At 37.4% G+C, this 17,744-nt stretch overlaps 1 protein-coding gene across 5 annotated transcripts; it reads right to left on the bottom strand.

Moving 5' to 3' along the window:
• Positions 1–152: 152 nt before the first annotated feature.
• On the bottom strand, positions 153–17,439 carry GRAMD2B (GRAM domain containing 2B). 5 transcript variants are annotated; one of them, XR_005956529.1, is made up of 13 exons: positions 17,322–17,439; positions 15,258–15,339; positions 14,873–14,939; positions 13,837–13,940; positions 10,389–10,484; positions 9,632–9,703; positions 9,434–9,514; positions 8,690–8,801; positions 6,881–7,003; positions 6,604–6,691; positions 5,994–6,095; positions 4,393–4,869; positions 153–1,415 (listed from the first exon to the last, which is right to left on the bottom strand). XR_005956529.1 is itself a non-coding variant. In XM_041484165.1 (13 exons), the coding sequence occupies exons 1-13, from the start codon at positions 17,360–17,362 to the stop codon at positions 1,380–1,382; spliced, it is 1,104 nt and encodes a 367-aa protein (XP_041340099.1). In that variant the 5' UTR covers positions 17,363–17,439; the 3' UTR covers positions 153–1,379. The 5 variants fall into 5 exon arrangements, 2 of the variants coding, with proteins under 2 accessions (XP_041340099.1, XP_041340100.1); XR_005956530.1 differs by having other exon boundaries at positions 4,393–4,866; XM_041484165.1 differs by having other exon boundaries at positions 153–1,421; positions 4,393–4,486.
• Between the last annotated feature and the right edge of the window lie 305 nt (positions 17,440–17,744).

Below are 17,744 nucleotides of genomic sequence, written 5' to 3'. Positions count from 1 at the left end.
GAAGGACTGCGGCAGGAAGCAGTTCCTAACCCCTTGTGTTGCTTTCTGGGTTTTGCACAAACTGTACCATGAGATATAAGCCTCATGAATATCACACTTGACTAAAACTAATGGATGAACTTGTGTTCATTGAAATTATAGTATTGAGTCACTGGTTTTAAAAAAGTTTATTTAAACAAAGTAGGTACATTTCACAGAAATGGTTATAAAATGCATAGCATATTATAAACAATACTGTTACTTCACAGATAGTAGTTATTATTCTAAATATTGCTTTTTAAAAACTAATGAGCCTGCTTGGTGAATCAAAAAGCTGAAATCCCCTTAGGCACTCTGGGAAAAAAAACAGGACGTGATATAACAAAGCAGGTGTCCACTTTTTTCATTCACTCTACTGATTGTTTGTATTGCTGCACCATTAATTTGCCAGTTCTCGTTATGTGGAAATATCCAGTCCCTGGAGTCACATACCAAGACTAGATTTCCATTTACTGGACTACAAATTGCACTTGCTCAGCCAACCAAAACCCCAGGCAACTCCAAGGAAAGCTGAGTGAGGATCTTCATGCTGATTAACTTAAAACGACAGAGACCATATGAGAGGACAGAAAACAAGAAGTTCTTCTAAGTTGTGCAGGTGTGTCACACCCATATTGCTATTCATAAGCAAATTGACTGCAAATTGGCAAATCCATACACATTTCAGGTTTGACTTTTGATGGAACCTGAATGCCCAGCAGAAACAGACCTTACCCTCAGTGGTGATACAGTGTTACAGAAAGTGGAATTGAGCCTTTTTACAGCTCTGGAGAACTGAGCAGGCCTCAAACATTCATCACTTTGCATACCCAAACACAGAGGCGTCTGTTTTCTGATCTTTGGGATGTCAGGGTGCAGAGAAGTAAATAAAAATGAAGAGCACAGCACCAATCCATATTCATAGCTAAAACAGATACCTGCTCATTCACACAACACTTTAGTACATGAATCATGACTGACATTCTTCACGTATATACTTGTATGACAATAGGCATAAAGTAAATGTTGAGGTAAAATGATATGCACCAGGTTTGCACTGGTGAAAGCAACTCTAAAATCAAGCAAGCTATAAAATCCATTAATTCACACTCAGAGAAAGAAAAATCCCCACATTTTTATAACACAGATACATGTAGACCAAACCATATATGTTTGCAAAATATATAGATACATGCTGAAGAATCAACTGACTTTTTTGCATTATGACATGAGCTTTACAGTAGTTTAAGCTTGGCTTGGACTGAAAATAAAGAAGCTTGAACTCTGGCCAGCAGAGCTCCTTTGGAACGGTTTGTCAAGACAGAAGAATGAGGTCTGAAGTGTCCAAGAACATTGATGTTTCATTCACCATCTTCAAGTAGTTTTTGTAAATTGTTCTGTATCTTAGAAAAAGAGAGGGAAAGAGTTGTGAGGCAAGAAGTGTTACACTGCATTTTCCATAAAAAAATAAAATCAAGACATACTCTTCAATATACTCTGTCTGCATGTTAATTCTGTCGCACCTTTTAACACCTATGGTATTCCTGTTAAATGCTTCCCTTATTATAAGTGTAATAGAAGTGCATCAAATGGAACACCTAGACAATCAACTAGCAAATTTCACATAATGAATATCCCCTGAAATTTTCTCCTATAGATTGTCTCCTTCATTAGTCATAAGAAAATAAGACAGAACTAAAAATCATAGCTAGAAGCAATGGGACAAGAAACGGAATTATTTTCACCTTGATTAAAATCTAGTAAAAGCCTCAAACTTCCAAGTCATAGCTCTATGGCTAAATGGATAATTCAAATAGTTTTGTAACAGCTTTAGCCATGATATGTGCACAGCAAAGTAGAGTCTTCTAACCATTAGCAGACATGTCCCATTTACCAGATTTAGTGAATTGATTGTGGGCTATCTTCCTTTAGCTGCAATGAAAGTAATGTCAGCCAGTTGCATCCTGAAGAATAATTTGAACAGATCTATTTTTACATAGCCTATTTATCCACTTTTCATCTCCTTGTCCTTAAAAGCAGAGAGGAGGGGACAGAGTGGGTCACATCCCCAGACACACATGTTCTCAATATCTCAGTAACTTGCCGTCACTGGTTACAGATTTAGTCACAGCTGTTTTCAGGCTTTAATTTAAGGAGCCACTGTACTTCCTGCTCAAAGATACCACTTTTCAGTCCTATGTCATGATTTCTATCCCAGATACACACCTTTACAAGAAGGACATTTTGAGGAAAGGGAAACAGTAGAAGCACCTAATTTTATGAGAGTTGCTTAACACGTAAACAGGAATTTCCTTTTAGCTTGGTAAGTTAGTGTAAAGGAAAGAGTAATATTAGGACACATTTTCCTTCTCACAATTTAATGCTTTATCCTTTGACAGACACAGTGCATTTTAACAAACTGCTAAATACAATTAAAAGCCAAGTGAGCAGAATTTTGCTAAACAATGGTAGTTCCTCAACTCCAAGTATGAAGGAGAACTTGGAAAAATCACAAGGTCACACTGAAAAAGCTATTGCAACATATTTGTGCTCTAACCAATTTTTAACTGCAGAGTAATTTTTAGTTTTTCATCTAGATAATCTCAGTGCTGTGGTCACAGGGAAAGTAAGGGGAGACATGACAAGTTATACTAGAACATGTATGCTACCTTTGCTGCTGCAGCCAGTTACCAGCACTTTTCACTAAGGCATATGAAACTGTTAAACAACTGCAGTAACTTCACTCAGAGAATAAAAAAGCTATTAGATTTCTAACCACTGCTCATCTAGATTAGAACAGGATGTGGCAATATGCAGCTACAGGCAATTCTGGTTTAGCTTGTATGCAGAGCTTCATTGCCCTGAATATCTGACAGATAAAGGTAAGTCTTTAAGGCTCCAATCCTGCAGACACTAAACAAAGAAAGCAAGACACTAAACAAAAAAAGGTACACCACATAAGACTCTAATTCAGGACAGAAGGTCACTTCTCTGGGAACAGATGAATGACCTAACCATCCAGCTGTCCATTACTGTCTCCAAGAAGAGACTATATAAGGGAGTGGGACAGTGCCTAGCCCTGCTGCAAAGGGCTGGCTGGCTTCCCACTGAAATGAGGTCTCCTGTGAACCACCTTGCCAGCCTGCCCCAGACAGCCAGAAAGCAGTAACCTCCTAAATGACCTAATTTGGCTGAAGACTTTATCTGGTAACCATCTGGTAAGCATTTTCCCTTTGTATTCATATTGTTATTGTCCAGAAAATACAAAGGGGTTAAGCCAGCAAACTATGGATTTTTTTTTTTTTTTTGTGAGTCAAGAAGGTGAAGATGTAACCCTTTTTGGCAGTATTTCTAAAACCTATGCCACACTTGTAAACAGTGATATTATATAGTCTTAGCTTTATGCTATTTGAGAAATTTGGTCTGGGGAAAAAAAGGTGTTGAAAGACCTTGGCACAGACTCAGTTTTAGAAACAGAGGCAAAAATATCCCCATGTGACTTAAGCACAAAGGAATTCAAGTAACTTTTGGTTTTGTTCCACTAGTGCTTTTGTCATGCTCAGCCTGTGTATGTGTACCCAACACACAGCATTTCACCCACCTGTGCTGGGTGCATTTGACAAGGTTTGAGGGCAGGTGTGTGCCAGGGCCAGGGGCTGCCCTGTGCTGGACACAGCCATTCCAGCAGCATCCAGCAGACCCACCACAGGGCACAGCCATGAGAGTGGTGGTGTCTCTGATAAAGTGTTTTAGAAAGTGGAAAAACACCAAGTAAGGAAATAAGGTCTGCACACCCACTTGTTTCTCACAGGCTTTCAATTTAAGTCACCAAATATGTTTAGCTTTCCAATTAGAGAACGGTAAAAAGCAAGGGTCAGGTATAGGGAATTGCACAACTGGTGCAGCAGCATTTGTGTTACTGAAGTAAAACAAGCAGATCTCAGCCACTCTGTGTGAACAACCTGACTACATATGTAAGCAAGCACCATTTTTCTTAATCAAAACCCCAAAACTCCAACAAAAGCCCCAGACAGAAAGATTAATCGAATACCAATAAAGGCTGAGTTCAAAATCCTTAGCTCTGGTAGATTAAAAAAAAAAGAAAAAAAAAAAGTTGACATCACTACATAATGCAATAATAACCATTGAAGTGTCTGCCTCAGGGACACTTGCCAGCTCAAGGCAAAGCTTTTACACATACTAATGTTTATACTAGGGTTATAGTCCGAAAGCAGGTCCTTTGTCTAGGAAAACATGCCATCTTTTTGTATCGAATTTGGGGGTAACTCAACACTTTTCAAGATAAAAGATCATGGAAACACAGCAAGAACCTGACTGGTCTATAAGCATTTGCATTATATCATACTATGTTACCTTTTCCAATTTTCTAAGATTAGCAGTTAACTCATCACAAAGGGCATCAGCACTAATTTGCAGGTGAGATCCCAAATCTTGGTGCACTTGATGTCTGTCAAATAGAATGAAAAAGTAAGTGTGACAGACTCAAAAAATGAGGAAAACAGAACTGGATACACATGGAGAGGGCAACAGTGCAGAAATTGTAAACCGTAGTAGTTCACAGAAAGAAAAAAGTGCTGTCACTTCTTGACTACATTTTCTATGTGATCTCATTCTCCAGAAGTTTGGATAGAACACTTTACAGCTATTTCCCCAGAAAAGTTCCATAAGTTCCATATCCTGCGACTTGGAGGAAATCAGAAAGCCCAAGCCCTTGACATTGCAGAAGTGCACATTAGATCTTCCTTCCTGTATCTTGTACTCTTTGGGATCAGAGCAACAGAAACAGGACTTTCTTGTGTTAGTGTTTCTGAAGAGGGACACAGTATCCTGCTAAAAAAAATAGGCCAGAAGTGAGAAAAAAGGCTTTTGACATTGCTTACTATGTGGGACAAGTTTACCCCACTTCTTGCATTATAAAATGGTGAAATATAAATGCAGGGCTGCATAGATAGAGCACCATTTCCTTCCTATACATGCATAAAAGTCCTACTGCTTTCCACAGATGACAGCGGAGACCAGTTGGATCATAAACAGCACAGTCATTGTTTGATATGACCATGAGTGCAATGTCAGAGTGACCTGTTTTGCCATGGATGGGTAATCAAAGAAAGCTGAATTTAAAAGCACACTTATGTTAGAGCTTGCTAAATTTGAACCACTTTGCAAACAGTTCCACCATGCCTGAATCAGCTCTGTCTTGAATTTTATTTTTCCCTTCTCTTTTTCATGTGGTGCTTCTCCAGCTGTCATCATTTCCACTCATGTTGCATGTGGCTGTAGGTTTTGTACTGAGTTTACAAATTACTTTTGAAGCCAAATTTTTCAGAGCAGCTCAGGGAAAAAAATCTGTTGCAAGAAGGGGAGAAGAGTTAATGCAAAATCTAATGCTCAATAAACTGATTAGTATTCTCAGCAGTATCCAGTTTAACTTCCTAAGACAAGAACAGGGAGCTAATACAACTTATAGAGGCAAACTACAGTGGAAAAAACCCCACATGCCTCTGCACTGCTTCTCCATTTAATATTTGCATATTTTCTATCTATGCAACGTGGAGACAAAAAAAATACAAAAAAACTAACTGCAGGACAGATGACAGCCGTGACTCCAGCTACAGAAAGGAATTATTTATGTAGCTATGGCTCCTTTCCCTATTTTCTCTTCAAATACACAGACACCTGTCCCTTGGTGTGTTTGGATTTTGCTTTGGTTTGGTTTTGCGGTGTGGCGTTTTTTTATTTCAGAAAAACAGGATATCGGTTTCTAAATGGTATACAGACAACACAAAGCTTTATACAAGCAAAAGAGATGCATTAGCTCAAAGAGAATGAAGCACGTTTCTAACATACTAATCAAATTACACTAAGACTCAAGACAGAAGTTACACCTTTTTCATGGAATCATTGCTCTGGATAAAGATTTTAAATCCCCAATACTTTTCCAGAGTTTATCTTACTCCTTAATATGTGAATCAAAGGCTGTCATGGACATAAGGCGCTCCTCCAGGACACTGATTTTATATCTCATGTAGAAGGTAGAAAGTATTAAAACACAAACACTGTAATAGAGAAAAATAAAGCATGTCAATTAAGGAAACTTTAGCAGTACCTGACAAATTCGTTGTTAAAAACCATTTAAATTGTTACTTGGATGTGCTCAATAATAATACTGTTCTCAGAAACATTTCAGGAATAGCACCAATGGCATTCAGACAGTTATGAAAATCTCAAACCTGAGTCTGTGTTTGCTAAGTGACATGCAAAAGGAACCTCTGCAAGTACTTAAGCACTTTTAACATTTTCTGTATCAAAAGACCCTTTGCTTTTAAAAGTAAATGGCCAGTTGAGTATAAGCCCGTCGCAGCAGGCTTATATAGATATATGTATATACATACATATGTATGTATGTATGTATATACACATTTCTGGGAAGTGTAAAGGCCACAATTCCCAGTAATTTCCTTTTCTTAAGTAAAGCTTAGATTATATCAGTCATGCTTACATTGTATCAATCACGTAAACATAAGAAAATCCTAGTTTTTAACAATCTCCTAACTGCTAACTTACAGAATTGCATAAAATACAAGTACATGGTTCAGAGATAAGAGATTCTGGGACTTCACTCTGTGGAGGAACTTGAAGGCTTCAGAATGGCCTGCAAGGGAAAGAACCAAGTCTTACTTTGAGCAGAGCAGACGACAGAATATAAACAATGTTTTGAAGAATGCAACAGATAATGTAGAGGGAGAAACAAGAAAGAGATCTTCCATGTAATGTGAACTGACATACTTATGCAGACTTATCTCAAGTTATTCCAGCTGAAGATCTGTCCTTGATGTCTTACCATTTCGAGGACTGTTCCGCGCTTTTCCATCAGGCCCACGTTTACTATGTGCATCTGAACGAACAGACTTGGCCTCAGGCTTGGAAACTTTCAAATGAGTCTCTGTTTCAACAACGTGATAATCTGTCAAAAGGAAGAATTTTAACAGAGGTGAAACAGAAGTCAAAGGAAATTGTTGATAGCTTATTTGTCAAGGATAGCTTATAGGTCAAGAAATAGAGGAAGAGGAGAATTTTAAAAGCTGTATTTCTGTACTTTTGGGTAAAAAGCAGAAGTTGATTTAGTATCCTTGAAACAGTTTATATACTAATTCCACATCAATACAAAATAAAAAGAAGCACCTGGATTGAAAGAAGATTATATGTGTTGCATTTATATTCCAGATCTTTTAAAATATGGCAACCCATGAAAATCTTGAAAGCTACTACTGAATTTACAGGCAGAAGATTATAGTCACAAAAGTAATCTCTCAAAAAGCCAGAATTTGCTAGAGTAATGATTCCAAATTACTTTAATAGCAACACCAAATGGGATAGTGAATTGTTACTTTAAAAAGGACATTAAAACTCCCTTTCCTGACTGTCTTTAAAAATGCCAGTGGTATCTTGAAAGAAATGGAACAGAAAAATCTAATCACACTCAGTTTTGTGCTCTACCTGTTTACCCTGGACTTTCTCTAATTATGCACAAAAAACAACCATAAGTAACAGACATGCTACCTTTCACCTCCGCTTTCAATTCCTTTTCCTAGGATGGTTCTTTGCCTGGATATTGGTTTTCATTTGTGGAAAAAGAAATGGTTTGAAGTAGTTACTGGCCATCAGGAAGTAAGACAGCAAGTTAGAACATTATTTAGAAGCACTTCTGTGGCATGTGATGACATCACAATTTAATGAACAGCACCACAAAATTAAAGACAGATGCACAGTAAATATAAAATACCAATGAAAGCAAATAACTCCAATTCATTCTGCTGAACAAATGACACAGAGCAAAAAGGAGAGTAAATAAAAAATAACATGACAGAGAACTGCTATAAAAAATGACAGTGTCTTTCAACAGTTTCTTATAGAAATTATAGTCAAGATGGAACCCAGAGTACTAACAGCATTAACAAATTAATATCTTAATATATATTAATTGTACAAAAGAATGCTCTACGTTTTCATAATAACATTCAGCATGAGCTACACAAAACAAGTATTGTTGTACTTATGAAGTCATGAAGTATGAATTATGAAGTGAATTTCGATCAGAACAGCTGCTAGTTAGGTGAAGAACTCGAGAAAAGAGATTACAAAGAGTGTGGTAAAGAAAGAACAACTTTGGCTGGTATCTTCAAATATATTAATAGCTGCAAAGAATAAAATGAGTGTTTAAAAAACTCCACAAAAAACACATAAAAATAACCTTGATGACCAAAAGCCACCATGGTAGAAAAGTGTTATTTGTATAGATCAGAAGTTGTACTGTGACTTGAACTACTTTAGAATGGGTTTTGATTGTTTGTTTTTCCTTCGTGTTTTAAAGCATGAATGGCTCCTACATTCTATTTCTGCTCACATGGCTAAGCAACTGGAACCAGTAGGGACAATTTAGATCTGCTGATGACCAAGTCATTGTCTGAGGCTGGATTGCAGAGGGCCATGGTAACAGAAATGTAGATACTGGGGCCTTGAGGAAGATCTCAAAATCCACATAATTCTCCAGGACCATGGAGAATCTAGATTCCACATCAGAAGGGGATACAGAAGCAAAACTGAGAGCTAGTCCATTCTTCTTCTCTTGGGGCTCCATGATCCCACTCACCTTGGAAGCACTCCAGCTCTGGTGTCTGTGAGCTTGTGCTGCTGGACTCTTCCATTTCTTGTCTTCGCTGCTGCACTATTCCATCCAGATCAGAATAATCTTCGTTGAAATCCTGATGGGGAGAATGAATCACACAAAGGCTCAGCCCTGTTCTAAATCAAAACAATCTAATTCCCTCTAGAATCTGAACCAAAGATCCAAGCTTTAGAACTGTTTAACCAGGAGCAATCTCTGATATCAACATGTTGAGATCAAACTAAAAAATAAGCTCCATAAGATCACCAGAATTCAAGCTTCATCTCCTTCTTTGTCTGTAAGAAAGACTGTTAAGTTAGACAGGTTGTGAAGCCCAGGATAAGTCCATAGACTTAGACTCTGGTCATCACATGTGGCTTCACATGTCTTTCAGATGAGTGAACTGTTTTCCAGAGGAAGGTTTGCTACTACAAACACTGCAAAAACTGTCCATGGCAGACTTTATGCCAGTACAGTGAAATCTGATTGGTAGACAGAGATATGGAGAACATACAGACTTGAATAAATCCAAAGTGTATGCATGTATATAAACTGCATATCACGGATAATTATGCTAATTATTCTGACTGTTTTCCAGCATTAAAGACTCATGTAAATTTTAGATACAGATGTCATGATTTTCTTCAGTTTCCTTTCTTCATGCATTATAAATAGTACTTGCAATGAAAGATGCCATGCAACAAAAGAACAAACTTCTAAGCCATTTACCAGGGGCAGAGTTCTAGGGCGATCAGCCCTGAAGCTGTTTTCTGCAGAAGAGGGATTTGGACTGTTGCCCATGCTTGTATCCTGAAAAAAAGCAGCACTGTCAACAAGGAACACAAGCAGACAGTACCATTTCACAGCAAGATAGCAGTAATAATGAAGACAAAGCTACATACCATTTTCACTGTCACTAGTACTTACGTCAAGATGTGTGCAGATAGATTTTAATAGCTTGTACGTGGTATCTCTGGAGAGTAGTGATACAAACATGTACTGCAAAATAAAAGTTCCATGACTGTTTGCAAAAGACAGAAAGACATACAGACTTTCTCTTATCTAAATAAAACTTGACAGGTGATTTTTCAGATCAAGTAACAATTTTCAAGAACCTTAGTATGGCAGGAAAAGCCTGCGGTCCTTCTAAGCCTATGACTCGGTGTTTATTACATGAACACAGAACAGACACACAAAAGTTACCATGTTCTGCTACAGGAACAAGAGCATAATCCAGATCTGTTCTTTCTTTTAAAAACTCTTTTCATGCTGTGTTTTACCTACCCCTTAAAAAACCTCCAAACAAACAAAACCCCAAACTTGCTTTTATGTACTGTCTCCTGCACCCCCAAAATATCTGTGCAATGAAAATGCGTTGTTTCTGAAGCTGCTCATAGGATAATCACATTTTCTACTGATTGATGCAATTAATTATAATTCCTGAATATCACTGTAAGCAACAGTTTTTAGGTAAGAGATACAAGTAAATGGAAGGACACTGACTGAGCTGCTAACAAAGAAGGTATTCCTCTGTGCATGCACCTCCTGACTCAGCTTTTTCATTTCCTCTGGTGCTATGAATTCTTGGAAAACAGGGAATGAATGATTACAGAGAGCACGTGGCAAACAGAGATTCTATTCTTTATTTTCCCACTGAAATACCTTGTCCTCTACCAGTACTTACCCTATCTGTCACTGTCGCTATGATCAGAGCATTTGGCACAAGAAGGGCAGTTTTGGTTTTCTTCAGAAGTGTCACTGACAGCACAGGTATACTAATCTGAAAATAGATCAATGTAGCATTGGAATCCCGCATACAAATCTGCATCACACTCTCTCCCAAGGGGCCAGCCCAGCTACTGGGATAAGCCAGACCTTCAACACTCACCATTTAAAGATGTCTCCACTGCCCCTCTGATTACTATTATTTCATGTAAAATAAGAAACGGTAATAATCTGAAACCACACCTAACTACTTTTACTTCTGCTTTTATAAAATGCTAAGCCAGGCATTTGTTTGTGCCTTCCTTTCCTGATCCTTTCTGGTTCTCACAAGCCTAGGGGCTACGTGCACTGCGGATCAGCAAAATGAACCAATCTTAAAGCTACGCTTCCTTGTTTAGAAACCAAATATTTCAGAACATATCAGACAAGAAAAGCTTGTTGAATAATGAGCATAAAAATCTTCTTACCACTTACAGATCTGCCACAAGCAGGTGAGTAAATAGCTTGTCCTTCAGCAAGGTTGAAAGACCCAATACTGACACACCCGCTGACTTCAACTGATTCCTGTGTGTGCCAAGGAGGCAGTCTACATTTACATTGAAAAGTTCTCAATTCTCCTTCCTCCTTTATTTTTACATCCAACACCATTAGCGTAACATCTGCTAAGTTTCAGAGTATTTCACTTCAAATATTCTGCATGGAAATATTCTTCCTGTAAATCCCAATTTACAAAGGTAAAAAAACCTGGTTGGAGACAGTGAGTTGAAAAGCCCAGAGATCCAGTGAGTTAGGCAAATATAATAATCCTGGATATGTACATAATATAATAATCATGGATAATAACAACCATGATTAAGAAATAGATATTGTTAAAAATATCTTTGGCACAGGCTCTCAGAACTACCTGAGAAATTTGGAAGCAAGGTTAAAAGTATCCATAATTTGTTCAGTTAGCAATCTAAGCACTGAATTAAAATATGCCATTGGAGGAGAATGAAGTTACTCTGTGCAGTTTCTTGTTAACTTTTGTTCAGAACAGTAACACAAAATGATGAAATGAAAAATTGTACCAGGTAAAAAAAAAAAAAAATCTTTGTGGATAACCGTTTGGTTGCAAGATTGCCAAATACTGCTTGAACAGAAATCCTGCTACAAGCTACAAGAAAGCAGCTTACAATTTTCTAGTTGGTTCAGTCCACAATTCACCTTAAAGAACTTTAAATTAGAGATGTAAACGACATTCTACTGCGTGTAGTTTAGATGGATAACATTACTGTAATCAAAACTAATGTCTCCATTCAGCACTTGCTTACTGCACTGTTCCCACAGCATTAGATTGGAAGGGTGGAATCACTGTTTGATCACAAATACTTTTATCTGGAACAATAATTATTTCAGAATAAAAGGTTTAAAACCTGCAGGCAACATAGAAAGTAATTTAAAAGGGTAAAACAATGTTTAAATCCAAGAAAGACTCAAGGTCAATATATATATAGCCAAATGAGTGCTACCTGGAAAATACATTTTTCATGCCCATTCAATCTGGCAGAAGCAATCTTTTACTTTTGAATATACACAGTGTCTCTACTGCATACTCCAAACTCCTGAATTGCATAGCTGTTTCCTGCATGAAAGCTTTCAGTTACTTTATCCCTAAGCTTATATTGACAGAAGCTTTGTGTCCTGAAAACTCTGTCAGTGTATCTGACTGCTAAGAATGTTCCTCTTCCTGTCCAGCTTGATTTCCTCCTTCCTTTCCCACGACATCATTTTTCATTGTATCCCTCATTTTCAAGCTTTTTTCTTGATGGAATTCCTAAAAGCAGAATGAAGCTGTAAATAAATGATAAGGACTATCTCCTTCACTCTTAGTTTTCCCCACAATATTTTCTGAAAATAAGACCCAGAATTGAGTAATTTGCAATATTGTTATAATTACATATCCAGTGTTTATTCTACCCTATCTTGTAAAATGTTTTCACTTTTCAGCATACATGTAAGTATGTATATATCCCTGAACTTAAAAACTTGTTGACAAATGATTTCCTAGTGCTACATCATCATCATCATTCTGCACATTTTTCTCAGTTTTTCTACTCAGTAAAGTTCTACCATATTCTTGTATACCTTTAGCTTCGTTGACATTAGAAAGCTGTTCCACAGTTTGAAGTAGTTCCAATTGTTCATGGTGAACCAAAGATTGCTAGTACAGCAACTTAAATTTTAATAAATTGCAAAGATAGCTGTTACCAATATTGAATGACAGTAGTCAACCAGTTGTTTTTCACTTTGTGTCATACAGCTTTCACCAACATACACACCATCCGCATTAACGTACTGTCTATGACTAGTAGAATCCATTAAATAGAAATCAACAACAGTCCTGGGCCAAGTGGCGGAACACAATAACCCATAAGGTCGCTATGGACAATGTGCTGTCAAGAATACTAAACATTCTTTAAACCTATTACGCTTTATAAAAAGCCCTTTAACAACAGATGGTATACCACCAAAACAGCTGACCCCAGAGAAATGAGATAATCTCAACCCCTAATCAACCCCTACACCACTAGATCTAACCAGGAGCTTTGTTCAAGGGTGCACCTGAAAGAAAGAAGCCAAAGAAATCCTTGAAGCATTTTGATCTGTTTCCCCAGAAGCGGTCAAAACCAAAGCAGTTTATGTAAACAAAGAGCAGTCCAAAAGCTCCAAATCAACAGATCCAAGTCTTTGTTTTTTCTGTATGCACATAATTCACCTCAGGGGTACTAAACTTTAGGTGGATCACCAAGAAAAACTAATTTATGATCTTCCCAACAGTTCACATCTCAGTTCTGATCTGCACACCGTGCTCACAAGTAAACACCTTGCCAACTTCTTTTTCTTTTATCCTGTTCTTTGTTTATGCAAAACGGGATTGCTAGAAGAATCCTTCAAAGAGCTTTGCTACTCAAGTCAGAAGCCAGTTTTAGTTCTTCCTTTCTAAATGCCTTAGTACGCTTGATCCTTCCCTCCAGTGCCCCAGCTATAGCCTTGAAGCCCCTAATATTTTTCAGCCTTCGTTCCTCCAGCTCTTTCTCCTCCTCCTCTTTTATGTGCTTATCCCAAGAGAAACATTTTTGCAATTTGTGTTACAAGGGTTTGACAATGCCCTCACTGCTGCTTGTCAGATCCTTTCCTCTCATCTGTTTCTTTCAGACATGAAATCCTTAAACAAAAGATTCAATCTCTAATAATAATAGTGTTCAGTTCTAGACTGTATTTCAAACATCACTCATAAATCGTGACTGTATTCAATAAAACTTGGAAGTATTACTATTCTAGCCTTGCACAATAATTTGAACTTCTGGTGATAAACAAATTGTTAAGAATAGCATTAGCATTTTATATATAAACATTTTACTAACCTTGGTGTCTTTACCAAAAACCTTGGAATGGAAGCAAATCCAGTTTTCAGAAAGGAATAACTTTCCTTGGTACAGAATTTCTTTCTGCAGAGCACAGGTAAAGCCTGAAACAAATGGAAATTCTATAATCTTGAATGTAATCAAGCCAAGCCAAGCTGAGCCAATTTGGCTTCTGTTTTGTTCTTTTTACAAAGCTATGACATGTTTAGGTTTACACCTTTTGATTAACATCATCAAACCTCGAAATTTTCAATATGTTTAACTAATACTGACAAGCTCAGAACATGTCACAGGCCTAAGTTTAGACTCGAAGTATTTGAAGGACAACAACTGAAATGAATAAAATGAATAGCGACATGCAACTGGCCTACAAAGGTCAAAAATCCTTTCTGAGAGAATATGACCTACCTTCCTATAAACTTTTTACTAACTTCTAGGTAACTGTATTACTTAAATGTGAATAATTTAATGAAAGGCTTTGTCTTTAAACTTCCAGCTCTACAGCCGCTGTCTAAAATAGATGTCCAATAGAGATACAACACATGTAAAGTAATACTGCTTTTACTTCACAGATATTGAGAAAACCATTTCTCATTCATAAACCACCTTCCCTGCATTCCTTTCAAGAAACATTTGCTATACATGTCTGTGTACAATTCCCTTCTTATAAATATACTATATCATTAAAACATCATCAACAGCAAAAACTCAAGCTACTCACTTGACCAATGCTGTCTCAAGTACTGTCTTTGTTAAGGAAGATTCAGTACCAAAAAATAATGCATTAGATTAGGCTACTCCCCAGAAATGGCAAAGTGGGCTAAAATTTCCAAATATACCAAACATGCAGGGATTTAAATTTTCTAAGATTACAACAAAATGCCCATTGCACGTGGATCAAGTCTCTGTAGCTCTAAGTAACTGGAGTTAAAAGTTTTTAAAATTCAGGTAGCTCCTCTTGTACATCACCACATTTGTTGGGTAACAACATTATCTAGGATGCACAGCCAACAACAACACGGGGGTTAATACTTACTTTGTTTCAGTGGCTCATCAATGGGAACATCTAGAAACAGCTTATGAAAGTGTGCGTTTGCCTTCAGCTAAAAAACAAAAAGCCCGACAACAAAACCACACATACTTTATTAGACCGTCTGACAACCAAATGACCTGCTCCACTTCCTGTCCTCCACACACCTTCCCATTCTGCCCACTTGTTTTACAAGAAATCTTTTTTTTTTTTTTCTATGTGGCTATTAATGCTATATTGTGCTTTACCCAGACTCTAACACACTGATGACAAAGGAAGCTGTGTCCTTATACAACCACGAACTACAGTGTTGCTAAACAAATGCCCTGTCATGGTAGTTATGTGTTTACTTTTACTTTATGTAAGCAAACAAGTAGAGTCTCTGCCTTACCTGATTTGAGGCACGTTTTTTCCTTTCAATCTTGGAGTCACTCTTGATTGTCAGGACTGGACTATCTGTGCTGCTCTTGGTCCTGAAGATTTAAAGCATTTGATGTAAGCCTGGCCCCAGTTCATTGGTCTTGGTAAGTTACCAACAGCATGTGCTTTTCCATGGAACATAATAATCCTTTAGATAACTTATCTAAATCATCAAGGATTATGCAGAGATAAAGAGGAGTGTATCTTTTCTTAAACTGCATTAGTCTGCTGACTATGACAGTCTGATGAAGGTCTCCTTTCAATTTAGAAGGGGTATTCTAAATAACCGACTAGTTGGCAAGGAAATACAAAAAGTTCAAAACATTTTTCAAGCTTAATGAATTATCACATTGCTTAGCTTCATCTTCGTTTCTGGGCAACATGTGAGATACTAATACTAAGCAAGCACATTCCTTACTAATTCAAGTTAAAATGATATAAAGCTTAGTAGTTGAGGCAGAAGGCAGTGTTACCAACTTGTAACCCAAGCTGCGAGCTTATTTGAAAAGTGCAATAAAGAACAGGTGCAAAAGTCAGAGGATGGCTCTGAACTGTGCAGTGTAGTGTAACGAAATCATTAAGACAACCAGCAACCCTACAGGAAATGAAATGGAATTCTGAATGCCAGCTATATAGGTAGCTGTACTTGTACAGCTCCAGCCATTTATACTGGGAATCCAGACAAAACCTCAAACAACTTTAAAAAAAAAAACAAGTATAGATCAAATTCTCTGTGGATGGCTCGGAAAATAAATTTTGCTGTTTTATACAGGAGGAATTAATGGCAGGTATTCTTCAGAAAAACAGAGAAGTGGGACAACTGTTTCATAAATCAGAAAGAGGAGAGCACTCCCTCTGAAATCTATGTGACACAGAATAAATGCATATTGACATACTATAAAAATCCAGTAGCTCTTTTTCAGAGGCCCTCAGATGCAAACTGAACAGCAGAAAAAAAACCACATCACATGACTCATACCGAATGACCCGAAAAATATGTTGTGCTAACGATACAGTATGGAAATAAAGGTGCTACAAAAGTTTCCATTACTGCACCATATGAGTGTGAGGAAGAAAAACCCACCCTGAGTGTTATGGAGACACAGCAGGAAAGAGATTTTATAGCAATCTCACTTAGACACTGACTTAGAAGCAGAGAAACTGGCTGCATATCTCAGGCCCTCACAGAAGAAAACTCTAAAATATGTGAGCACATGTATTTGTGTTCTTATGTAAAGTACAGGTCAAACTGAAACAAACTGCGAGCCTGACAAAAATATTATATTTAGCCTTCACCAAAAGTAGCCAATTACAGCATATAAGATGTAAGACTGCAATGTTTGGGGGGAAAAAAAGTGATAACATATTCCTTCAAATACCTTTTCCTCAAAGATGCCTCATTAAATTAAATTATGTTTTTTTAAATATTTGCCTTGTGACCAAAACAACAGTGCCAGGCTGACCCCTTTCACTTTGTTCAGTTGACAAAGTGAAAGGAATGCAAAGGTTCAAGCTATCTCCATGGGATTTTAGCTTTTAGAAACACTTAAAATGCATTTCAGTTCTCCAACAAAAGAAGAATGAGTATCTTTGTGGGGACATTAGAAAAATCTGATGCAATATACAGCACAGAGTCCAAAATTGAAACTTATGTCATAGTTTTACCATGGACAATCAATATTCCAGCATGAAAGTGTTCTGGAAACAAGCCAGGACTAAAACTGCAGCTCTGTTTGACTGCCTGTCAAATTGATTATGAAAGAAATGTAACTAGCAGTGGCACCAAACACTGCAATATATTTTTTCCTAGAACAGGGGGGAACTAAGGCAGCTCAGAGTCTAAATTCTATTGTCACTGCTAGCAACGGGTAACACGGCAACTAAGGAAGGTACCTGGATTCCAATTCACTTGCATAGTGTGCAAGCTAACCCTAGGTTATCTGATAAATATTGCTACTCAGTCTAGCTTTTGAAGTGGGTTGCAGCCATTTTAATTATCTCACTAGCAGAAAACTGACAGTATTTCTGACGTTACCTGTCAACATCAACTTTTTTCCGGTCATCAAAATACTCCATTTCACTGGTAGGGGTCTGAAGTGACACAGTGGGTGATTTTCCAGCCTTTCTTTTTTCATCAGTTCCATTTTCTCCATCTGAACTGCAGGGGGAAAAATAAATAAATAAATAAACAAACAAACAAAGAACCAAAGAAATAGAAGTGTGTATTACAGGATTCACAGTAACGTCGAATGCCACTGCAACATGTTGACAATACAGCATATATTAAAGAACAAAATTGTAACTTATATTTAGTTTGAGATCCTGAAAAAAAATCTGTGTCTACTGACTCAACAGTACTATACATCTGAGCTCTAGTACTGGAATTTCAGCAATGAAAAGCGGAAAATTGAAAGACTGCCATGGGTATTTCAGCACTCATAAAATTTGTAGCTCTAGC

Source organism: Pyrgilauda ruficollis, unplaced genomic scaffold, assembly GCF_017590135.1.
Source record: "Pyrgilauda ruficollis isolate IOZ18807 unplaced genomic scaffold, ASM1759013v1 scaffold64, whole genome shotgun sequence".
Classification (NCBI taxonomy): Eukaryota; Metazoa; Chordata; class Aves; order Passeriformes; family Passeridae; genus Pyrgilauda; species Pyrgilauda ruficollis.
This window is presented reverse-complemented; position numbering and strand designations above follow the sequence as displayed.